At 41.7% G+C, this 25,116-nt stretch overlaps 1 protein-coding gene across 1 annotated transcript in view; it reads right to left on the bottom strand.

The window, feature by feature from the left end:
* STXBP6 (syntaxin binding protein 6) overlaps positions 1 to 25,116 on the bottom strand; it is a 170,536-nt gene that overhangs the window by 11,698 nt on the left and 133,722 nt on the right. Inside the window, exons 3-4 of the mRNA XM_084844330.1 lie at positions 21,220 to 21,350; positions 20,096 to 20,261 (exon numbers count right to left, since the gene is read on the bottom strand). Of these exons, the coding sequence (XP_084700456.1) occupies positions 20,096 to 20,261; positions 21,220 to 21,350 (297 nt within the window). The remainder of the gene's footprint in view (positions 1 to 20,095; positions 20,262 to 21,219; positions 21,351 to 25,116) is intronic.

Below are 25,116 nucleotides of genomic sequence, written 5' to 3'. Positions count from 1 at the left end.
CTGCATCTAGCTATAGTCCCATGAACAGCTGATCCCGATTGCTGGGGCACCCTTGCAAATGATGTGGGATGGGGCAGGTCAAGCTGCAGCTGAAGGCAAGATTCAGCAAAAACTGGGGCCTCACCGGCACAAGCAGCCCTTTGGGCCGAGCCCAAATTATGCGATATATTAATGTTCACCCCCAATTACAAACCAGAACAAAAATGTGCTAATATGAATAGTAGGTTGATATGAGGAAAACCTCTATTTCCCCTACCAAAAGTCTACTCCTACGTCATACTCAATAACCATGTCCTTTGGTACTCTCTTCCCCCATTTTAAGGGACCACAGATACAGTTCCATGTATAGCAGGATTAACAGCACAATCCTATCAAGATCTACTCAGAGGTAAGCCCAGCTAAAATAAATGGGGCTTACTTCCAGGTACATGGGTATAGGATTGTAGCCTACATCTACAAAGCAAAATCTAAAGCAAATGTTTTATGTTCCCAAATACTTACTCATTGGTCTCAAACTTTTTACAAGCTAAAACAGAATGCTTAAGTGCAACATATGGTAAAAAAAACCAGAGGCTGTTTATGTTAAACAGAGGCTGAGGACTGCATGTGTAATTTTCTTTTTACTATTATTGTTTTTCAGCATAGGCCTTACAGGAAAAGATGTCCTTCCAACTTCATATATTGATAATAAGAGTCCCAGTACATAGTAAAGGGAGCCCATTTTGGGGGCTTAAATTTGTCTAGACACATATACTTTATATAAATAAATATATCCCCATTCTGCAATTCCCCAAGGCCTCGATCAGCCATTCCTTACTTGTGGCATATGTGGTTTCCTGATATGGCTAAAAGCCCCTGCCAGGGGTTGGGTTGTAGGTAAGGTGACCTACTTTCTACTCTCAGGTCTGATGGAAGCATTTGATGTCACTACTGATTGCCTTGCTTCAGTAAGCAATTGGGTAGCTAACTCAGTCTTCAAAACTGTGGCAATTGTATAGGCTCTTTGATAACGGTTGACCTTCTGGGACAAGCTGGATTACACCGATACTTGTGTTGACATCTCCCTTGTCCTAAAATATTTAACTCCCACAGAGGAAGCATTGGCCTGATATTCATACATACCATAACTGTAGTATTACAAAGTACTTAATCTGGAAAACATATGTATGCCCTGGCCGTGGGCTGCTAAGGTTTGGAGGTGCTGTGGAAGTGATAAGCCAGATCCAGGTTTACTTACAAGGAGACTTTATTGAGAACTTACAGCACATAGGCATTTCCAATGGTTGGATCACACAGCTTCTCTGAACCCAGAGCCATGGGGTAAGATGGGTTTTATACCATACATGTTAGCAGTGAGGCAGCATGACAGCAGCAAGCATTAATTAGCGTTCATTTGCAACTTTCCCAGCATAGACTAACAGTGTTTGGTGAGGAGGAAAGCAATCCGAACTTTCCCAGCATAGACACCTGTAGCTTAGCACAAACAGAGCTCCACCTGATAAGATACCAGAGCTCATTAGCATGGAATGTGCTGAGGTGTCAATATCAACCTTTGACTCATCTTACCAGCCAAGAGGCCCACTAGCAAGAGAACTGCACTAATAAAGCATTATGGATCTCTAGGCCCCTCTAAAACTACTGGTGACTTGGTTACAGGCCTGGGGCCATTACAGCATATTATTCTTTCTTTCAGTTTAACTATGCAATTTATTCAGAAGCTGTCCAAAATATTCTGAGACAGGTCAAGATCTTGCACTGGAATTACTCAGGAAAATCTCTTTTATAAATTTTAGAAAAACTGTGACTGATTTTGTCAGCAGGAAACAACCATTTTCTCCTTGGCTCTGACAGTACTGCTTTTGTGTGACTGTCTTGGCATGTTGTTTCTGGATATCTGTCTATTTGCAAATCACAGGAGGTTGCTCAGGAGTTTGGCATGGCTACGAAACCAAATTACTTAAGAACCAGCGGCTCATTTCAAAATGAAATGGTATACGCCTGCCTGAGACAGACGGTATCAAACCGGAAGTTCATTCATTAGCAGATCAATTTTGTTTATTTCTTGACAATTGACTCTTGAAAACGTCAGTTCATGTCCTCTCAAACCACTTCCAAAAGAGATAGAGATGTCACCTTCATTGCTTCCCTGCCATTCTGGACAGCAAGCTGACATTGCAGCAACATCTGGACTATTGCCCCAGACTCGAAATGTTGTGTTGAAAATACATGGGACCATTAAATTAAGTAGTTCTTCAACATCACATTTGGAAAAGGAATATTTCTTAGAGCCTTTGCATTGCATAATTATTTTTGAGTTCATTAAAAAGTGCTATATCAATGACCTCAGCAACTTAGGGCTCTCAATGTATCTATGGTAATAATAATGTAAAAGTAGGGATAGACACCATGTGTAAAGTCTTCTAGCATTTATTTATTTATTTATTATTAAATTTATTAATCACCATCTGGCTGGTCACCCAGCCACTCTGGGCAATGTACAACATACAATAAAAACAGTTTAAAACAATAAAATTCTACAATAAAAACATTTTCTAAAATACCCTAACCCACCCCAAATGCCTGCCCGAGCAACGTTTTTAATGCACGACGGAAGGTCATTAAAGAGGGGGCATGGCGGAGTTCCCTAGGGAGGGAGTTCCACAGAGTGGGGGCCACCACAGAAAAGGCCCTCTCCCTCGTCCCCACCAGTCTAGCTGTCCTGGCTGATGGGACAGAGAGAAGGCCATCCGAGGCTGATCTTGTTAAGTGGCCTGTCTGGTGCTGCTGGAGGCGCTCTTTAAGATAGGCTGGGCCGGAACCATATAGGGTTTTAAAGGTCAAAACCAACACCTTGAATTTGGCCTGGAAAACAACTGGTAACCAGTGCAACTCCTTCAGCACTGGAGTGATGTGATCTCGCCGGCGGCTGCCTTTAATCAGGCGAGCCGCCGTGTTCTGTACCAGCTGAAGTTTCCGAACCGTCTTCAAGGGTAACCCCACGCAGAGCGCATTACAGTAGTCTAAACGAGAAGAGACCAGGGCATGTACTACCGATGGGAGCAGATGGTCGGGAAGGAAGGGGCGCAGCCGCCGTATCAGATGGAGTTGATACAGCGCTGTCCGGCTCACAGCTGACACCTGAGCCTCCATGGACAGCTGGGAGTCCAAAATGACCCCCAGGCTGCGGACCTGGTCTTTCAAGGGTAGCCGTACCCCATTCAACACCAAATCAACATCCCCCAGACTCCTCTTGTCTCCCACCAAAAGTACCTCGGTCTTGTCAGGGTTCAGCTTCAGCCTATTCCTCCCCATCCAGCCACTCACCGTCTCCAGACATTTGGACAGGGATTCTACGGCCAACCTTGGTGAAGATTTAAAAGAGAGGTAGAGCTGCGTGTCATCCGCAAATTGATGACACTGCACCCCAAACCTCCTGATGATAGCCCCCAGCGGCTTCACATAGATGTTAAATAGCATCGGGGAGAGGATGGAACCCTGTGGCACCCCACAAGTAAGTGGCCACGGGTCCGAAACCTCCTCTCCCCGTGCTACCCTCTGGTACCTGCCGGTGAGGAAGGACCGGAACCACCGCAATACGGTGTCCCCAATGCCCAACCCCTCCAGGCGGTCCAGGAGGATACCGTGGTCAACGGTATCAAAAGCTGCTGAAAGGTCGAGGAGAACAAGGAAGGAGCATTCACCCCTATCCAGAGCCCTCCTCATATCATCTACCAAGGCGACCAAGGCCATTTCTGTCCCATGCCCAGGCCTGAAGCCCGACTGAAATGGGTCTAGATAATCAGTTTCTTCCAAGTGTGCCTTCAACTGCACCGCCACCACCCGCTCAATCACATTGCCCAAAAATGGCAGATTTGAGACTGGGCGAAAGTTGTTCAAAACTTGAGGATCCAAGGAGGGCTTCTTTAAGAGCGGTCTTATCACTGCCTCCTTGAGGGCTGATGGCATCACTCCCTCCTCAAGGGAGGCGTTCACTACTGCCTTGATCCCCTCACCCAGTCTCTCTCTGCAGCTCATAATGAGCCAAGATGGGCAAGGATCAAGTAAGCAGGTGGTCGGCCGTACCGATGAAAGCACTTTGTCCACTTCATCAGGAGGAAGAAGCTGGAACCGATCCCACAAAACCGGTTTGCCACAGGCCGCCTCTTGCTCACTAACTGTATCCACAGCGTGCAGAGTAACACACCTAATCTGATCAATTTTATCTGCAAAGTGCCTTGCCAAGGCCTCACAGGAGGCCTTAGAATGCTCCAGTGGTTCCGGAGCCACAGGACCAACCAGGCTCCGGACCACTTGGAACAGCCTCCTGGGACAGCACTCTGCAGACGCGATGGAGGCAGCATAATATTCCTTTTTTGCTGCCTTCACCGCCACGTGATAGGCTGAAGATACAGCTCTAGCCCGTGTCTGATCGTCTTTGGAGCGAGACTTCCGCCACCGGCGCTCTAGCCGTCTCACCTCCTGTTTCAGAGCTCGTAACCGCGGATTGAACCATGGTGCAGTCCGAGCCCTGTTCAGGGGGAGAGGGCGTTTCGGAGCCACCTGATCTAATGCCCCAGTGATTGCGGCATTCCAGCCACCCACCAGGGAATGAGCATGGCTCATTTCTGTGCTTTTAACATCTGTATGGCAAGCAGACATTCAACCTATGGAGCTTTCTCCAAAACAGAAATGTAATGGAGGCAGAAACTTTCTCCTGATTACTTCAGGTTTCATTATTGATCAAACTGCTTCTTGTATTATTTATTTATTTCTAAAATTCATTAGTTGCCTTATGGCTTATAACTGGGGAGACAGACAATAATAAACAAATAAAATCTACATAAACACAGCAACAGCATAAGAAAACAATGATTTAAAAACAACAAGAAACTAAAAGCAGCAGAGGCTAAAAACCGACAGCACAAGAATTACTACAAATATCAAAGAGAGAACTACTTTAAAACATAGTGTAGCAGCAGAAAGATAGGGTTAAAAGGCCTGAGAGATTAACAGGCCTTTGCCTGGCACCAAAAGGGTAACAAAGTAAGTGCCACACGGATCTTTCTGGGGAGGGTATTTCATACCTGGGGGGGGGGGCTACTAATGAAAGGCCTGTTCCTGAGTAGCCATCCACCATATTTTGGCATGTCAGGGCACTTGGGAGCAGAGCCTCTGATGATGATTTCAGGGCTTGGGTAGGGATATATGGGAAGAGGCACTCCTTCAGATACTGTGGCTCTATCCTGTGAAGGGCTTTCTAGATTGACACCAGCGTTTTGAATTGGGCCCACTGAAAAGCTGTACCACCCACACCCAACTCAGACAACCTCTCTAGAAGGATACTGTAGCTGATGGTACTGAAAGCCACTGAGAGGTCCAGGAGAACCAATAGGGCCACACTCCCCCTGACTCTCTCCTGGCAAAGGTCACCCCACAGGGCAATGAAGGACATTTCAGTGCCAAAACCAGGTCCAAACTCTGATTGAAATGTATTTGGAAAATCTGTTTCAGTTTTTGGATCTGATCAGCCACTACCTGCTCAAACATCTTGTCCAAGAAGGAGACGTTAGCGTATAATTGCTCACATCTTCTAGGTCCAATGATATTCTTTATACTAGTGGTCTCACTACAGCCTCCTTTAAGGAGACTGGGACCACTCTCTCTTGTAAGGAGAAATTTATAATCTCCTGGAGACAGCAGGTCATGCCCTCCCTACTAGATGTAATAAGCTAGGAGGGGCAAAGGTCAAGCAAACATGTGGTTGGTCTGTCCATATCCAATCAGCCAGTGCCCTGGACACTTTCATAGACTGAGCAGCCTGAACAGTAGAATTTAAGTCGTGACAATATGAGCAATTTTATCTTATAGTCCTAGTAAATACCCATTTAATAATAGCAGGACTCACATATCTTGCTGGAGTCTAAATGCTGGCCATTATCAAGTAATAGAAGCTGTGAATGATGGAACAGCTGATTACAGAGCTAGCTTCCTTTCTACTAAAAAGAAATATTGGTTCGTGTCCAGAATTACATAAATCCCATATATTATCTGCACTTCTGATTTTATGCTTCCTAAGGACAACATATCAAAACCTTCTAATATCATGGAAGAAAAGTATTAGTTACAAGGAGACACAGATGGCTGTCCTCATAGGTAATGGTGACCCATGTTAATGGGGAGATAAAAGTTAAGAAAGAAATCTGGATATTTCTGAAGTGAAAATGCAACTATAGAACAATGCAAGAAAACTATCGTGAGCTCAGCAGAATTATGTGGTGCAATTCTTGGTAAGACAGGAGGGGGCAGAAGGTAGGTCAGGATCTACTGGTAGATTTCTGGCTGGTTTGCAGTAGATCAGGAAGGGTTTCTGACTCACAACTGTCTAACAATATCACCAACTAAAATGCCACCCCCTCCAAATTAGGTTGCTGAAAAAGAAAACTTGGGGGAGAACCATGAGTAGATTGCTGTGTGACAGGTGACCCTGGTACTGAACACAAATTCCTGGGCTAAGCATTTGCTCAGAGCACCCTGTCCTTTAATGTTTAGCACATGCCTGCCTGCCTGGGCCCCTATTTTGCACCTGGCTCCAGTTGGTGGATTTCAAGGTTCTGGTAAAAAACAAAGTAGATCCTGGAAGACTGAAGCACCCATCCCTGACATAAGACAGCAGGAAGGGGTCTCATATGCTCCTCAATATAAAAATGTCCTCTCTGTAGAACAAGTATGTCAGAGAAGGATTTAGTCAAGCTATAGCATCTGAAATTATTTTCAACATTCAGTGACTTGATCACTGAAGTCCCTCATACATCATCCCTCATACAGCATCCCTCATATATCAGATTTGTGAACAGTACATAACACTGCTAATGGCATAGAGTGATCAGCAATTATTGTTTTAGTTTAAGTGATGCAAAATTCATAGGTAGTATAGCATGTATTGATACCACATAGCTTATTTTGATGTGATGAAATATTCAAAGGCACATATGGACCTTAACATGTGATCTCCTAATTCAATTGTGGTCTTGAATTACATGGTGTTAAGCTTAAGCATGCAAACACTTAAGTTATGGTATGGCAGAAGGAACAGAAAGAGACCTATATACTCATCCAAAGGAGTCTTCCATGTTTCTCCTTAAAGATAGCCCAAACTATAACCTCTTGTCACAGTTTTTAATGGAACTAAGAAACAGATAAGTACTTAGATACTGATTTCTGTTAAATCTACATAAACCTAATTAAAGGTTTAGTGTTTATGCACCACCAGCTGTAACCGTCTCTCTCAGCAGGTTACTTGCTTTAAAAACTGGGATAATCATTTCTTTATGCACATATTTTCAAGCCCTTTAACACATTCACTTTTAAAAACCTTATGTTATACTAAAAAAAAAAAAAAAAGTAAAAGTGTCCCCAGCCAGTCGTGTCCGACTCTAGGGTGTGGTGCGCATCTCCATTTCTAAGCCGAAGAGCCAGCGCTGCCCGAAGACGCTTCCGTGGTCATGTGGCCACTAAAAATATTGTTTTAAAATATTATCTTATAAACTAACTTGAGGAGGCGTCACAGCAAATGGCACTATAACAATATTTTAAATAAATAATAAATTGGGGCACTTCCATTATTTACTATGAGCCTACTATTTTACCTAGGCATTTTAGGTTTCTGCTTTGCTTTCTCTTCTGTTTTCTCCTTCACGACTTCCTGATAGCCCCAAACGGATTGCCTAATTGTATCTTTTCCCCAGTCACATGTCATGGGTTTGTTTGCTCTTAACAAAGCAAATAGATAGTCATGCATATTCTCTGTACATATCTTTTTGTTAAAAAATGAAGTTAACATTAAGATGATGTTTTTGGAATGTAGTATCAATAACATCTATTTTTATGTTAAACTAAAGTCATTTAGAACTCAATTCATATCTTTATTTTCAGCTAGAACTTTAAAGGGGTCTGTGGACCCCAACAGTGGACTGATACTGTCCAAATAAATGGTGGAGGAGGGTTACGAGATAAATATTAATTCTGGGAGAAATATATGGCCTATATGGCCTATTACATGAAATCTGAAATCAACAGATATAAATCATATGCTGCATTTTAGCTATTACAATTAACTGAAGTTGATCTATTTGGACTCAGCTTTCACCCTTGTTAATTGATATATTATAGATCTAGTTAGACACATCTGACGGTTGCTAACTGTATGATCATGCCTGTAAGAGATAGAAATAACAGCAAATTGCTTCATTAAATATTCACTTAAAAACTCAGTGTTCCAAGTGTCTGTCTGTCACCATTACAGGTGGAGGTTACAGATAGACATTTTGCCACACTTCTGGGGGGTGTAGTGAAATTTCCCTTAACATCTAGCAGGACAGTATGGATAATTAAGCCATCCGTAGTTAGTTTGGTCATTCCTAGGCTCCCAGAAACACTTCATTCCACAACATTAGATCTGAAAATATGACAGCAGTAACTAATAGAACTGCTGACTGACTAGGGGTGATAAAATGAATTTTGTAATTTTCAATCACCTGAGAGATAGACCTAATTTATGTACATTCAAATGTCTCCTCCAGCAAGATGGGAAAGGCTCAGGCCCAAGTAACAATCCGGATATATCCAGAGAAACTTCAAACCATTAATCCTTCTACACATATCCAGCAGCCACCCAAAATATTCTTTAAAGCAGGTTCCCTCAACCGAGCACCCCCTAGATGCATTGGACCACACACCCATTATCCTTATCCAGCACAGCTATTAGTCATATGGGGAGGGGATGATGGGAGTTGTAGTCCAAAAAGATCTGGAGGGGTCGAGGTTTGTGATGGCTGTTTTAAAGGATGTCATTTATAGGCAGAAACGTGCATCACCACATAAATAACAGACAACCTTTTAAAATAAAATGGTTTTGGCATACAGATCTAGTACTGAATAAAGCAACAATTTAGGATAGTAAACAAAATACAAGTTGGATAATATCTGTAAAATCATGTAATTAGGACTTGGGGCATTGCAGCTGTACCATGATAATAAGCTGCTATTTTAGTTGAGAAACAATTTCCTTTAAAAAAAGTTTATTTTTTTCCTCCAATGGCACACCACAGCGACAGTAACTGCAGTCTGTGCTGTAATCCAACATGTGTACAATCCTTTCTCCAAGCATGGCTTCTTCACAGAGTTATTTTTTGACAGCTTTTGTTTCTTAAAAAAAAATCAGACTATTCCTTTCAGTGATAGTAAAGGGAAGTGGAAGAATTTGATTTTGAAGAAAATAAAGAGGTCCTACAGACAGCAAACTCAGAAATTAATTTAAATGGTAAAGACACAACTTGGGCGTTGATATGAACATGGAGGGCATGGAAATGTGTGAAATCAACAGTTTTAGCTTGAATTAAAGAAATTATACTCGTGGCAATCAACCAATGATAAAATGGAAAACCTGGGCAAAAAAAATGTTGCTTGCACAGAGTTAAAAAGCGTCCAAAAGAGGACAAGGGAGCAGTACATTTATAGGCATGATCATGTCCAGGGTGAAGTAAAAATGACGTAATTTTATAATGCAGTTGTACTATCTGATTAGTGATACTCAAGTAGAGCCAATTAAAAACACACTGGCTGTATTCCCAACTCACTCTATCTTCAGAGTGTGGAATCAACTGACAAGCCTTCCATAGTGGCTGCATTCCCTCATTAATTCTGCACTAGGTATCAAATAGCCCAGGCTAAGCAGTACAGACAACGAGAGGCTACAGAGAGCTTCATTTTTTCCCCCACCACTGCACAGATCTTCAGAGACACTTCAAGAGCAGCCATGCTTCAGTACTGCCTATTCTGAATAGCCTTGTAACACTCCAGCAGTTCCCAAGTCATGAACAATGAAACCACACTGCAGTTGTCTCAGCTTCTCACCATCCTTCTACTGAAGCTTTCAATGGAACACAGAAGGGACGATATCACGGGCAAGTGTTTTTGGAAAGGGACAAGAAAACTGCTACAATACTGGATTGAGACATTTAGGCTGCAATTCTGTGGTTCTGGGGGGCAATATCAGGGGCAATATGACTTTTTTTTAATCTCCCCCTCTTAGGGTGGAGAGGGAGCTTTGCCTCAGAGAGAGGGAGAGACTCGGCCTTGCAAGCCTCCTCCATGAAGCTGTAGAAAGGTCCACGGCTGGTGCTTCTCCAACATCAGAATTCCAATGTCGGAGAGCACAAAAAGGAGACATTCTATGGATGTGCTGAGAGAGGCTGTGGATCATGCTCCAACATGCCCCTAGAACAGGAGAAGCTGGAATACTTCATTTCCTTCCCACTGAAATTAGTGGGCAGGGAGGAGAAAGAAAACAGCTCAGAACAGAATGTCAAGGGCTCCTTGGAGGTCTCTCTCTGTCTAAACCAGTAGCCAAGTCCAGACACAGACAAAGGAATTCCTTTCAAAGCTTTATTCTTCTTTTACAACTTAACAACTATACTGATTGCAACTAGATCTGAGCAGCACAGCACCTATGCCCTAAGTTGGAACAGTTGGTCCCCGTTTGAAAGGCAATTACTGGCAGACCCCTGAACTTAAGGACTAGGGAGAGTCCCTCCCTTTTTCCCTTGGAGCCTCTGGGTGCAGCCGTTGTTTGCGCGCCAACCTGGCATTTCGCCTCCTTTCCGCACCCTCCATCTGGCGCCGCTCTCTGCGTCTGCGTCGCGCATCCACCAAGTCTGCTATCTGTGCTTGGTCACTCCCTGGACTGCTAACTAAACTAGGAATGCTGGTGGGAGGAATCTCCGTCAGCTGTTGGTCCTGGGAAAGAGGAGCGCGCTCCTCTCCCAGGAGTGACTGCTCTTCCTCAGAATCAGAACTACTCTGGGATTCTATGGGCTCAGTGTCCACCCTGACACAGAAGGGCTGCCAACAGAGCATTGGGAAAAGCAGTTCAACAACCTCAGCTCATGCCTCTTGCTCCCTCAAAGCACTGCTCTGCCCAGACATTCATTTTGAGGACACATCATCCCCGAATGATAAAAAAGAACATGTTGTTGTTGTTCAGTCGTTCAGTCGTGTCCGACTCTTCGTGACCCCATGGACCATAGCACGCCAGGCCTTCCTGTCCTGCGCTCTCTCCCGGAGCGTGCTCAAGTTCATATTCATTGCATTGGTGATGCTATCTAGCCATCTCATCCTCTGCCGTCCCCTTCTCCTTTTGCCTTCAGTCTTTCCCAGCATCAGGGTCTTTTTCAGAGAGTTTTCTCTTCGCATTAGGTGGCCAAAATATTTGAGCTTCAGCTTCAGTATCTGTCCTTCCAATGAGCACTCAGGGTTGATTTCCTTTAGGATGGACTGATTTGACCTCCTTGCAGTCCAGGGGACTCGTAAGAGTCTTCTCCAGCACCACAGTTCGAAAGCATCAATTCTTCAGCGCTCAGCCTTCCTTATAGTCCAGCTCTCACAGCCATACATTACTACTGGGAAAACCATAGCTTTGATTAGACGGACCTTTGTCGGCAAGGTGATGTCTCTGCTTCTTACTATGCTGTCTAGGTTTGCCATAGCTTTCCTCCCAAGGAGCAAGCGTCTTTTAATTTCATTAAAAATTAAAGAGAGAGAGAGAGAGAGCCTTCTGATACTATACTCATCTTCTCCCTTCATACAAAATTGCAACAAGACACCCATTGGTAAATGCTTTAAAAGTGGAAGAATCAAATCCTTCCTATTCTGAAGTAAGGGAAATGACACCTATGATCTGATCTCTTGATCTCCTGCACTGTGTGTAGTTTGAGTCAAAAACAGGAGAAACACACAACCCCAAATTCCACACTCTCAAGAGGCACTTGAGCAAGGGCCATTTACCTTTCCTTAGGTAGCATAATGTAGAAAAACCAGAGCCACAGAGCTAGAGCTCCCTCTCTTCTCCCCACTCCCTACGCCAAGGACAACAGGACAAAAAAGAACTTCAGAGGAAGGGTGTACATTCACGCTGCATCCCACGACTCGACCCAGTCCAAACAGAACAGCCTGGGTCTGTGCAGTTTCTCAGACCAGAGTCCTGCTTTCTGCAGTGAGGTACAGTGCATGTGCAAAACAGATTTAAAATAAGTACTTTTTTTTTTTTTAAGCTTGCTGGGGGATGGGCATGGGGAGAGCCTAAGTCCTAGCCATACCCCTTCCTTTTCTGGCAACCAGAAGACCACAAAAAAGAAGACAACAAACAAACAATTGCCAGGGACATTTGCAGAGAGGTAGCCTATGCATGATGTGGATGCCCATGGGGCAGGGCCAATGGCATGCCTGATGCTGGGCACAGGCACAGGGCTGGTGGTGCAATGGCCCACTCTGCAGCCATTGCGTGGAGCTCAATTAACATGATTAATATATGACAAGGGCTAGAGATGGTTAAGCCAGAGGTGGCCCTATCATGAAGCAAGGTGAAGCGGGTTTCTTCAGGCTGCAGATTATGGGGAGCAGCAAATGTTCATTTCTTTATTTTAAGGAACACTGCTTCTAAAATAGCGCCTGTTGGGGCTATGTAGTGCCACAAGCAAGTGTGCAAAGCAAGACACATGCGGGGGTGTGTGTCTCTTATAAAGATGGGCATCTGCTGCTGCTTCTATTATCAAGCAGCGCTGGCAGTGCTCTGCCTAACTGATACAGAAAGTTAGTAGAATTGCCAAACGACCAGGAAAAAAATCAGTGCTCATGCCTTTTGTTTTTCAGTAACTGGTTGCCAGAAAAGGAATGGGAGAGGCTCTCTCTCTCCCTCTGCCCCCCCAGCAGGCTGTTTTTAAGTTTATTTGTTCTGAATCTTTCTTGCACATACACTATGACAACAGAAAAGTGGACTCTGGTTTTAGGTACTGCACAGACCCAGGCTGCTCAGTTTTAACATGCTCCAGAGTCAGGGGATATATGGCAATTAATGAGTGAAGGGAGCTCTAGTTTTTGGTAATGTTTATTATTACATCATGCTACAAACTGTTACACTACAAACATGTATTCATTCCTTGCTGAGAAGGACAAATCACTATAGGATGTCTGGCAAACAGTTCACAGATACATGCTTCAGCATTAACATTATATCACTAAGTGCACAAAATCTGAGAATCTACAACATTTAGAGTACAAAACAGTGTGAGTTTGTTACACTAGAAACAAAGCTTGATTTACAAGAACCTGGCCCTTGTGTAAACAACTTACGGCTGCTGAGTTCCTCTACCAATCCCTGTGCATGTCATGTTCACATGCCAAGGTGCCATCCCTCTACATCATGGGTGGGAAAAAAAGTAGATCTCCAAATGTTCTGGATCTTTGGGTGGGGACTTCTGGAAGTTTAAGTCCCAAACACGTGGAGATTTACCTTCTGCCCACCCCTGCTCTAGGTTATAGATTGCTAGAATGCAGCATAGAGAAGTGGCCAGTACATAGTTTAAGAGTCCTTTAAACAAGATGCCCGGCTGTGTGGAATTCTGGATGTACTAAGTACTGACACAGTGTAATGTCTTGGCTAAATCAGGCTGAAGTGTAGCCGTTCACCAAGGAACCATTAGAAGCTTCAAGTAGTTGCTTGTCCTCTCCCATAAGGGGTTAAGACAGGAGATTCCCCACTGCCACCCCTTACAGCATTAACGGAATTATTTTTTTTAGCATGGTACTTACCACTATCAAATGCAAACATACTGTGAAGGGGTACTTACAGTGGTAATAGCATGCTCCAGTTGAAGTAAATGCCAGTGCAGGCTCTAAGGGTTTAAACAGTTCTTCTTGCCCAGTAAATAATTCAGTACTGATTAGGATTTTTTTTTAAATGGTAGTAACTAACACTTTTCTAAAGAAAGAGGTCATGGTAGCCTAGGAGAGAATTAATGTGGATATGATCGCTTCTGATCGCTTAGAAACCGGAAGAGTCTGAATTGAAGGCATTCATTCTACTTTGGACTGAAGCCTCAGTGATCTGCTTTTCCCACATTCCCTCCTGCCTCTGCTGTTCACTTGGTCCCAATTCCACACTCCTAGTTTCCTCTGTCCAGTTCCCAAACCTTTGCAAAAGCAAACAAACACCCAAACGCAAACCCTTGCAATTGTTTTTGAACATTTAGAATTTTAGAACTGGAATAAGTTATGCAAAATAAAAGTGAATGACCAAAGAGTAAGGTTCAAGATTGTTAAATATTTTGGCTTCCACCTTCCTCGATAACACAGCTGAATTATTATAATAATAATAATTTGCTTACTTATATCTTATAATTTAGTATTTAGATGTGACAGCATCCTTCAAGATCCTTCAGAGTCTACTTGTTTGCTGTGTTGCACCCTTTGCACAAACCTATGCATGTTTAGACAGAAAAAGTCCTACAATTCCCAGCATTCCCCAGCCAGCCATACTGGCTGGGAAATGCTGGGATTGTAAGACCTTTTTCTGACTAAATATGCATAGGACTGTGAGATTAGTTGCCTTATAGAGCAATCCTGCACCCACTTACCTAGAAATAAACCTTATGGCACTCAGTGGTACTTACTTCTGAGTAGATGAGTACAGGATTTCACTGTTAAGGTTATATACATATGTGTGTGCGTGTATATATATATATATTTATACACACACACACACACACACATATGTACATCAGTGTATACACATGTTCATGCACACGCATTTATCTCATACACTGACACACAAAATATATGTATATTTTATTCATCTCATAAATTATCCGAAATACACAATTTAGATTTAGTTGGAGCAGAATACATCAAGCACTCACACTCTAATAAGATTAGTCATACATGTTCAGAAGGATAAAAGCAGAACAAATTTTCTGCTGGGCATTTTCTTTTTCTTAAACACTTGAACAAATATCTTGGCTTCTGTAAGTTTTTACAAATTCTACATCTGAATAGTTTTTGTTTGTTCAAATGTGATCCATGACACTATTGACATCACCATGTGAATTATTTACAGAATACCTTGCTAATCTCAACCAATACTTGGCTGGAGAAAAGCAAATGACTCATTACAGTGATCTGAGTGGCCAAGTATTATCTGAGGAGACAGAATGGGATAAGCCATTAGTAACTCCAGCCAACCGTCCTGGAGAAAAAGTTACAGGAGGCAAAGATACTGATATATAAATTTAAACCTAAGCAGCTGAGTTCTTTAATTCAGTATTGCACATTGATGGTCTGAGGATAGAGAACAGAGCACGTAGACCTCTGTCTTTAGAATCCCCGATCATCATCCCTACATCTTTTGCCTTCTCTCTTCCGATCTCCCTTCACTAAAAACTTCTGCAGTTCTAGCTTTTCCCTTTAGATGTCAGCAGCTATGTTATATGTAACATACACCTCACCTCATGCTACCTTTACTGAAACAATCCAAAGATAAATGGTAATTCTGGTCAAATCAGATGCAACTTTAGGCACATCTTTGAACCCATAACTGAGATTTTCCTCTTCTTTTAAATAAACACCACCCACAGGAGCTCTGATCCACTGCAGGACTACCAACCAGGTAGAGATATTTTTTTTTAACATTTCCTCAGCCCTTGCTTTGTTTCCTCATTAAAATCCCCTCCACCCCCAAAGCTATTTGCTGCAAAGTGTGTTTAGAGGGACAAAAAAATTAACAAAAGTTCTGGCATTACTTCAGAGAAATAAAGAATTGATTCTACCCAACACAAGCTGCAGTGATTTGGATAGAGTTGTGAATTATTTTGGAAAGAGCATTTGACTGCAGTCCTATGCACACTTACTCGGAGTAAGTCCCATTGAACTTAGTGGGTCTTTCGTCTTGAGTAAACATGTTCAGAAACATGTTTGTTGACTTCGGTGCTTTCCAGAGAAATACACATTTTGGAAAAGTGCATTAAATAAAAATGTATTTATTTATTTAAAACGTTTAAATAAGGATTCACTATTTTAAGAAACTGGGCCCCAACTTATAAGAAAATAGATAACTCTTCTTCAGAGCAAGGAGAAAGAATCAGACCAGTTCAGAAAGAATCAAAGGCTCTTGACTTTCTTTATGAACTGTAATGGTGGCATTTTCAAATTTGAGGGATTTCTCTCAGAATAAGCCTAGAGAGTACTTGTGTAAAGAGATTATCCATTATATCATCTCCTCTTTCATGATAGGGGAAAACTACCAGTGACTATGTGCCAGTTTTAAAACCAGCTATAGTTCTTGGACTGTGGAGAACCTATGTAGTCGTGCTGATATGGCAGTGCATAAAACTGAGCTGTAAGTCACTGGTGAGAATATTAAAGAAAGAGACCCTTGCTTGCCTTCAATGATTTATTAAACACTCTCTCAAAATGAACTATAACACTGTCCCATAATAAATCAACTACTAACTATATAGCGCAGGTATCAGTCTTCTTAGAAATAATGTAAAATAATTGATTACACCAATTTTGCCTAAAGTGAACCAGAGCAGTTCAAAATCAAGTAATCAACACTTGCCTCTTGATTCCAGCTTAAATAAAGAATCACTGTTCCGCTTGCTATAATATTCCATGTAACTGCAAAATTATTTACCTCCGAGATGTGCAGAAGCTTAATGATTTATTTATTGACTGCTGAGTTTTAAATGATTGAATAAATGGACTCAGCTGGGAATAATTAAATGACAACAACTACTAGTTTAAATGGAATGAAATACTGGAAATAAAGTAAAGGCTCTTCAGATAAGAGTCTGTCGTGGCATTTGTTGGCCTTGTTGCTAATTTTTCTGTCTTGCAGTATTCTCACCAATTACTTGTACCAAGATGTGCCAAGAGAAAAATATCATGAACTCAATCAGCAGAAGAGAGCTAAAATAAGAGTCTCAGCAGTTACCAATGCTATCAGTTTTACAGCACCCTGTCCAATAATTAGCTATTGTAGATAAAATGTAAGGAGCAACAGGGGAATCACCATTTTAGTATCAGGAAAACATTATATTGATTTGCACACTTAATTTCTATTTTGCGGAAATTCTTTTAGCACAGTTTTTAACATTTTCGGTAATATGAAAACTACTCCAGAGTTTAAAATTGCCCCATAATGAAGGGAACATGATGAAATGCTTTACTGGCTGCTAAGCAACAATCAGCTGCAAAATGGGCTAAAAACAATTTTGCTCTATTATTTAATGATTAATGCAGAACTGCAGAGAAACATTCACATTCTCCAATGGCTATTGCATTTCAAGAAGAGATGCTTCTTTTTTAGCATTACCAAGACTTGGTCAAAAGCAGGAAGAAAATGCTTCTCCAGTCTGATTAAGGCAATAGCATTCTACACTACAGGAGTGCCAATTTTGCCCCCTTTATTCTCAAAACCATGAAAATGTTGCTTCTGAGTGCCAAACAAATATAAGCAGAGGCTGTGAAATCTATCTTATGGTACCACAAAAGATGTCTTCGCTGGGCCTCTTGAACTTTCAGTGTTCACAATTTAATGGTCAATCTATTTAGGGACTTATATAGCACTTCAGTTTGTCAAATGTTTTACTACATCAGAATATCCATATGGTGAATTGTGGTTGACAAATTGTGGCTTTACCAAACCCACTCAATAAATCAATGGGATGGTTTACAAAATTCTGCCCACTGGGTAACACTGCTTCATCAAAATGACCAGAATGATCTCTCCTTTCTAATTTAAAAACAATACAGCTACACATGCATTTTCATTATTTATTTGTTTTATTTATAGACCAATACTCTGAGGAAGGTGATGCTGAGAGATAGTTAATGTACCAAGGGCACCCAGTGAGCTTTGTGCCAGAGCAGGGATTTCTCTCCATGGCCCTCACCAAGGAGGAGCAAAGACTCACCGAAGACTCCTTAGCAAGCTTAGTAGTCATGGAATAAGAGGACAGGTCCTCTTATGGATCAGTAACTGGTTAAAAAATAGAAGGTAGAGAGTAGGAATAAATGGTAAATTCTCCCAATGGAGGGATGTAAATAGTGGGGTCCCACAGGGATCTGTATTGGGACCAATGATTTTCAACTGGTTCATAAATTATTAGGAATTTGGAATTAGGAATGAGCAGTAAAGTGGCCAAGTTTGCTGATGACACAAAATTATTCAGGGTGCTTAAAATGAAAAGGGATTTTGAGGAGCTCCAAAAGGATCTCTCCAAACTGGGAGAATGGGCATCAAAATGGCAAATGCAGTTCACTGTAAGCAAGTGTAAAGTGATGCATGTTCAGGCAAAAAATCCCAACGTCAAGTATAAGCCAATGGGATCTGAGGGATGGTGACTGACCAAGAAAGAGATCTTAGGGTTGTGGTGGACAGCTCGATGAAAATGTCAACCCAGTGTGCAGCTGCAGTGAAAAAGGCAAACTTCATGTTAGGCATAATTAGGAAAGGAACTAAAAATAAAACTGCCAATATCATACTGCCCTTATACAAATCTATGGTGTGACCACACTTAGAATACTGTGCACAGTTCTAGTCACCATACCTAAAAAAAATATTGTAGAGTTGGGAAAAGTGCAGAAAAGGGCAACTAAAATGATCAAGGGGCTGGAACAACTCCCCTACGATGAAAGGTTATAATATCTGGGACTGTTTAGCTTAGAAAAAATGGTGAGTAAGGGGAGTCATGATAGAGGTGTACAAAACTATGCATGGTTTGGAGAATGTGGAGGAGATGACATTTTTCTCCTGCTCTAATAATACCAGAACCAGGGCTCATCCCTTGAAGCTGATTGGTAGGAGATTCAGGTCAGATAAAAGGAAGGACTTCTTTACACAGAGCATAGTTAAACCATGGAATTCACTTCCACAAGATGTGGTGATGGCCACCAATTTGGATGGCTTTAAAATGGGATTGGACAAACTCATGGAGGATAAGGCTGTCAACGGCTACTGGTCCTGATGGCTCTATGCTACCTCCAGTATCACAGGCAGTATGTGTAAGTACACCAGTTGCTGGGGAACATGGAGGGGAGTGTGCTGTTGCACTCATGTCCTGCTTGTGGGTTTTCTGTGGGCAACTGGGTGGCCACTGTGTGAACAGAATGCTGGACTAGATGGACCTTCCATCTGATCCAACATGGCTGTTCTTATGTTCTTATGTCCTAATCCAATACTTGAATCACTACACCACACTGGCTCTCACCTAGCACATATGACATTGTGGGCTAATACTTGAAAATAGCTTATCAGGAACACATTAATAGAGAGATGCAGAGATGTGCCACTGGAGTTTTTGCAAATCTCTGAACTTCAGTTGGCCCTAAGTTACAGCAGCTTTGAAGCAGTTTTTAATTATGCTGCAAGATCTATTGTCTTTGGAAGCCAGGGGACAGTGATTAAGAAAGAGATTTGGTGCAGAGCATACAGGCAGCACATTTTATACCAGCTCTAGTATTTTGCTTTAAAACCTTCAATGACCAATTCAATTAATTAAGAGCGAACACATGTAAACTACAAGAATTTTACTGGAAGCGACAACAAGATTTTGGAACACAGTCATCACAAATACTGGGAGAGCCACACAAAGATTTCTGTTATCTGAAGCAACTCACATGCTCTGCTGACATCAATAATGCTGGTACATAAACGAAGATGTTTTGGCATAATAAAGCAGTGCATAAAGGGAAGGTGCTATTGTTCAAAAACAGCCATTCTAATTTAGCTCTTTTAGAAATACTGGCAAAATCAATGTTTGCTAAATGAGGAAGAACAAAATCAGCAAAGAAAGGAATTAAATTTGGAGGCTTCTAAATCAATATCTGGAAGAAGTGAGACATGTACTGGAGGCAGTATTCTCGTGCACTTAAAAGTACAACAGATTAAAACCCAAGAAAGAAGTAATTATATAGGAAATACTTCTTCTGAGATGTTACAGCTTTTTTCAAGAGATGGTCAAGCTAGCTAGGTAATTAGAATAATAGGAAATCTGGGTTCAAGGCCCACCAGATAACTTTAAAAACACAATTTTATTTTGATTAAATTTGGTTGATTTCATGTAGGCTACTATGACATCATGTAACTCAAAATGCAGTTGAACTGGTACAGCCATTGTACTTTTTTTTTTTTAAATGGTAAAACATTTTAGATGAAATGACCTGAAATGGGTTGAGTCATTCATATGAAAGCACATACACTTACCTCCAACAATTTTAGACTGGCAATTAACAAATTCTGGCTTTTTGTCGGTAAGGTACCGCTGACAGGTGTGATGGAGAATTTGAAAGAATGTACATTTTTCAGAGGCTGTGCTTGCTACCCATTGGTCAAAAGCATTTTCAAATAGTAGATCAAATTCTGGAGAATCCTAGAAAGAATAATATAAGAATTACTAGATAAATAGTTTAATCTTATAATGCTGCACTTGCTGAGTTAGACTTTTTTTACAGAACAAAAATCTCAAAACATTGTGTAAACTGATTATTTGCATCCAAATTGGCTTTAATGTTGAAAATGTCTTTAATCCCATCATTATAATATAGAATATTATAGTTACAACTGCTGTTAAATCCAAGAAAATTGCTGAAGACAATTCAACAGAAGATGGAGGGGAGAGCAGGCCAACTCCCATCCCATGTAATATGGGGACAGACACATACTGAATTTATCTGGATCTGAAATCACCCTTAGTGAAATTATGGTTGCATACACTTTTGGTTCCCATACTTCCTCCTATCCAAGAGGGTAGGAGGAAGAATTCTGAGAAAAAATGTACATCTTGCTGTAACAAGGACTAAACCTTTATTGTTTTTAATGGTTCTGCTGCTCCTGAGTTGCTTACCGTAAAGAGAAATGTTTATGCAAGAGGAAATGTTTTCTTGCTTGGGGAAATTCATTCATTCCAAATGTAACATTGGGACTAAGTAGTAGCACAAATTATTACAAGAGTCATTCACTAAGGAAGTTAGCTGAAGCAAAGAACATGAAGGCCTATGAGGGATGAGAACATTTAAAATTATAGACTGAGATGACGAAATTGTTTTTTTTAATATAATAAAGTGAAAAGACAGAAATGTTGTGAAATCTACAAATATTTAGGAAGGAAGTTGGTAACATTTGGAGTGCGTACTTAAGATTTTGAAGGGCTGAAGTTATCAGTTAAAACCATCCTGGGCTTAAAAAATAAATCAAACAAGTTAATTTTCTTTTGCAAAACAAGATCAAAGAAGGGGAAAGGATATATGATTGGAATACTAACAATAAGCATTACAGAAAAGAAAAAGAACAACTCTAAATGAGAAGCACCCATGTGACAATGTACTCACCCGATGAGGGTCTATACCGTTAACCTGGCGAAGTTGTTCAAGCATCCACTGTGACCTTCGTACAAAAGATGCAGAACCTTCAAACTGTTTGACTTTTGTAATAGATGCCTGTGCAGGTTTCTTGTTTGTCACTGTACACATAATACAAAGGAGACTGTGTATAAGCATAGAGATAGGTTCTATAACTGCACACATGCTTAAAGGAGTCTTGCTTAGAGCTGACAGTTTCCCAATTCAACAAATCATACAAATGTGTCTGAGCATATAGAAATAGAACGTGTGTGTGGGAGGTGGGGAGGGGGGAGAGAATTGGAATCTAACAGCACAATCCTATGCATGTCTACTCAGACATAAGCCCCACTGAGTTAATTGGAGCTTACTCCCAAGTAAATGCATATATTACTGCAGTCTAAGAGAATGATCTCATTTTAGCAAACTGCAAAATAAAACAGAGCCCTGGCCTCACCTGATTAAAGGCAGCCGCAGGCATGATCACATCACTCCGGTGCTGAAGGAGTTGCACTGGCTACCAGTTGTTTTCCAGGCCAAATTCAAGGTGTTGGTTTTGACCTTTAAAACCCTATATGGTTCCAGCCCAGCCTATCTCAAGGAGTGACTCCAGCAACACCAGACAGGCTGCTCAACAAGATCAGCCTCGGATGGCCTTCTCTCTTCCCATCAGCCAGGACAGCTAGGCTGGTGAGGACGAGGGAGAGGGCCTTCTATGCGGTAGCCCGCACTTTGTTCCCTCCCTAAGGAACTCCACCATTCCCCCTCTTTAATGAGCTTCTGCCACGCATTGAAACCTTGGTTGTTCAGGCAGGCATTTGGGGTGGGTTATGGCATTTTTAGAAAATGATGTTTTAATGTTTAATTTTATTGTTTTAGACTGTTTGTACTGCTGTACATCACCCAGAGTGGCCGGATGACTGGCCAGATGGGCGATTAAGAAATTTAATAAATAAATACATACATAAATACATACATACTGAACAGCAGTATGGTTATTTTATTTAGTTATTTAAAAAATATTTATACCACCCTTAATTCTATTTAAAATTTTAGTACGGTACAATCAGTTATCACCACATTATAATAACAACCGATAAAGCCATCAATAACTGAAACATGCACAAGTTAAAATGCCTGGGTGAACTGAAACATTTTAGACTGGCAACGTGGGCACCAGGCAGACCTATGTAACAAGTACATTCAATAATCGGGGCACCACTGCCAAAAAAAAATCCCTTTCCTTTGTTGTCACATATTAATTCATTCATTTCTATACCATCCAATAGCCATAGCTCTCTGGGAGGCTCACAACATCATAAAACATAATATAAAACCTTTAACATTCAAAAATTTAAACAAGTTAAAAGCAATTGACAATAAAACTACCAGGACCTGATTAAAAACACACAAAAGCCCCATGAAATGCCTGGGAGTCTTAACCTGGCAAAGTCTTAACGTGGCAACAAAAAGATGACAGTGTTGGTGCCAGACAGACCTCACTGGGGAGAGCATTCCACAATTAGTATACATCTGCTAAAGGCACTGGAAGAAGGGGGAAGAGGTATCCTTCAGGTATTTGGTCCCAAGCATCCTGAACAGGGTCCAGAAGCAAGTAAGTAACCAGTGAAGTTCTTTTAAAACTGGCATGATACTGGCTGTTCCAGACAAAGTCCTGGCAGTTGTATACTGCACCAATGGAAGGTTCTGAGTTGTCTTCAAGGGGAGCCCCTACACATTGCAGTGTTACCAGAGTATGGATCACCATGGCTAGACTATCCCTGTCCAGAAATGGCCGCAGCTGATGAGCCAGCTGAAGATAGCAAAACGAACTGCATTTCATTGACATGATAAAGCTGACAAAATGTGGTCCACTGGAGAAGGAAATGGCAACCCACTCCAGTATTCTTGCCAAGAAAACCCCATGGAACGTATCACAAGGCTAAAAGATATGACGCCAGAAGATGAGCCCCTCAGGTCGGAAGGTGTCCAATATGCTACTGGGGAAGAGCAGAGGGTATTTCCAAGTAGCACCAGAAAGAGTGAAGCCGCTGGGCCAAAGCCGAAAGGACACTCAGCTGTGGATGTGTCTGGTGGTGAAAAGAAAATCCGATGCTGTAAAGAACAGTATTGTTTAGGAACCTGGAATGTCAGATCAATGAATCAAGGTAAGCTGGAGGTGGTCAAACATGAGATGGCAAGATTGAACATCGACATCTTGGGAATTAGCGAACTAAAATGGACAGGCATGGGCGAATTTAATTCAGGTGACCATCATATCTACTATTGTGGGCAAGAATCCCTTAGAAGAAATGGAGTAGCACTCATAGTCAACAAAAGGGTGGGAAAAGCAGTACTGGGGTACAATCTTAAAAATGAAAGAATGATCTCAGTACGAATCCAAGGCAAACCATTCAACATCACAGTAATTCAAGTCTATGCCCCAACCACTGAGGCCGAAGAAGCTGAGGTGGATCGGTTCTATGAAGACCTACAACACCTTCTAGAACTAACACCAAAAAAAGATGTCCTCTTCATCATAGGGGATTGGAATGCTAAAGTAGGAAGTCAAGAAATCACCGGGATAACAGGCAGGCATGGCCTTGGTGTACAAAATGAAGCAGGACAAAAGCTAATAGAGTTTTGCCAAGAGAACATGCTGATCATAGCAAACACTCTTTTCCAACAGCACAAGAGGCGACTCTACACATGGACGTCACCAGATGGTCAATATCGAAATCAGATTGATTATGTCCTTTGCAGCCAAAGATAGAGAAGCTCCATACAGTCAGTAAAAACAAGACCTGGAGCTGACTGTGGCTCAGATCATGAGCTGCTTCTTGCAAAATTTCAGCTTAAATTGAAGAACGTCGGGAAAACCACTAAACCATTCCGGTATGACCTCAGTCATATCCCTTCTGAATATACAGTGGAGGTGAGGAATAGATTTCAGGGATTAGACCTGATAGACAGAGTGCCTGAAGAACTATGGACGGAGGTCCGTAACATTGTTCAGGAGGCAGCAACAAAATCCGTCCCAAAGAAAAAGAAATGCAAGAAAGCCAAGTGGCTGTCTGATGAGGCTTTACAAGTAGCTCACGAAAGAAGGGAAGCGAAAAGCAAGGGAGAAAGGGGAAGATATACCCAACTGAATGCAGAGTTCCAGAGAATAGCAAGGAGAGACAAGAAGGCCTTCTTAAATGAACAATGCAAAGAAATCGAGGAAAACAACAGAATGGGAAAGACTAGAGATCTCTTCAAGAAAATTGGAGATCTCAAGGGAACGTTTTGTGCAAAGACGGGCATGATCAAGGACAAAGAAGGCAGGGACCTAACAGAAGCAGATGAGATTAAGAAGAGGTGGCAAGAATACACAGAAGAACTATACAGGAACGATCTGAATGTCCCTGATAGCCATGATAGTGCGGTCACTGAACTTGAGCCGGACATCCTAGAGAGTGAAGTCAAGTGGGCCTTAGGAAGCATTAGTAACAACAAAGCTAGCGGAGATGACAGTATTCCAGCCGAGCTATTTAAAATCCTAAAAGATGATGCTGTTAAAGTGCTGCATTCAATATGCCAACAAATCTGGAACACTCAACAGTGGCCACAAGACTGGAAAAGGTCAGTTTACATTCCAATTCCAAAGAAGGGCAACGCCAAAGAGTGTTCAAACTACCGCACAATTGCGCTCATTTCACATGCCAGCAAGGTGATGCTCAAAATCCTACAAGCTAGGCTTCAGCAGTATGCGAACCGAGAACTACCGGAAGTACAAGCTGGGTTTCGAAGAGGCAGAGGAACTAGAGATCAAATCGCCAACATTCGCTGCATCATGGAGAAAGCAAGAGAATTCCAGAAAAACGTCTATTTCTGCTTCATTGACTA

Source organism: Heloderma suspectum, chromosome 1, assembly GCF_057233095.1.
Source record: "Heloderma suspectum isolate Gila_16-S chromosome 1, 16-S_ref, whole genome shotgun sequence".
NCBI classification, from domain to species: Eukaryota; Metazoa; Chordata; class Lepidosauria; order Squamata; family Helodermatidae; genus Heloderma; species Heloderma suspectum.
The sequence above is the reverse complement of the archived record's forward strand: the minus strand, read 5'-3'. Positions and strand labels throughout refer to the sequence as shown.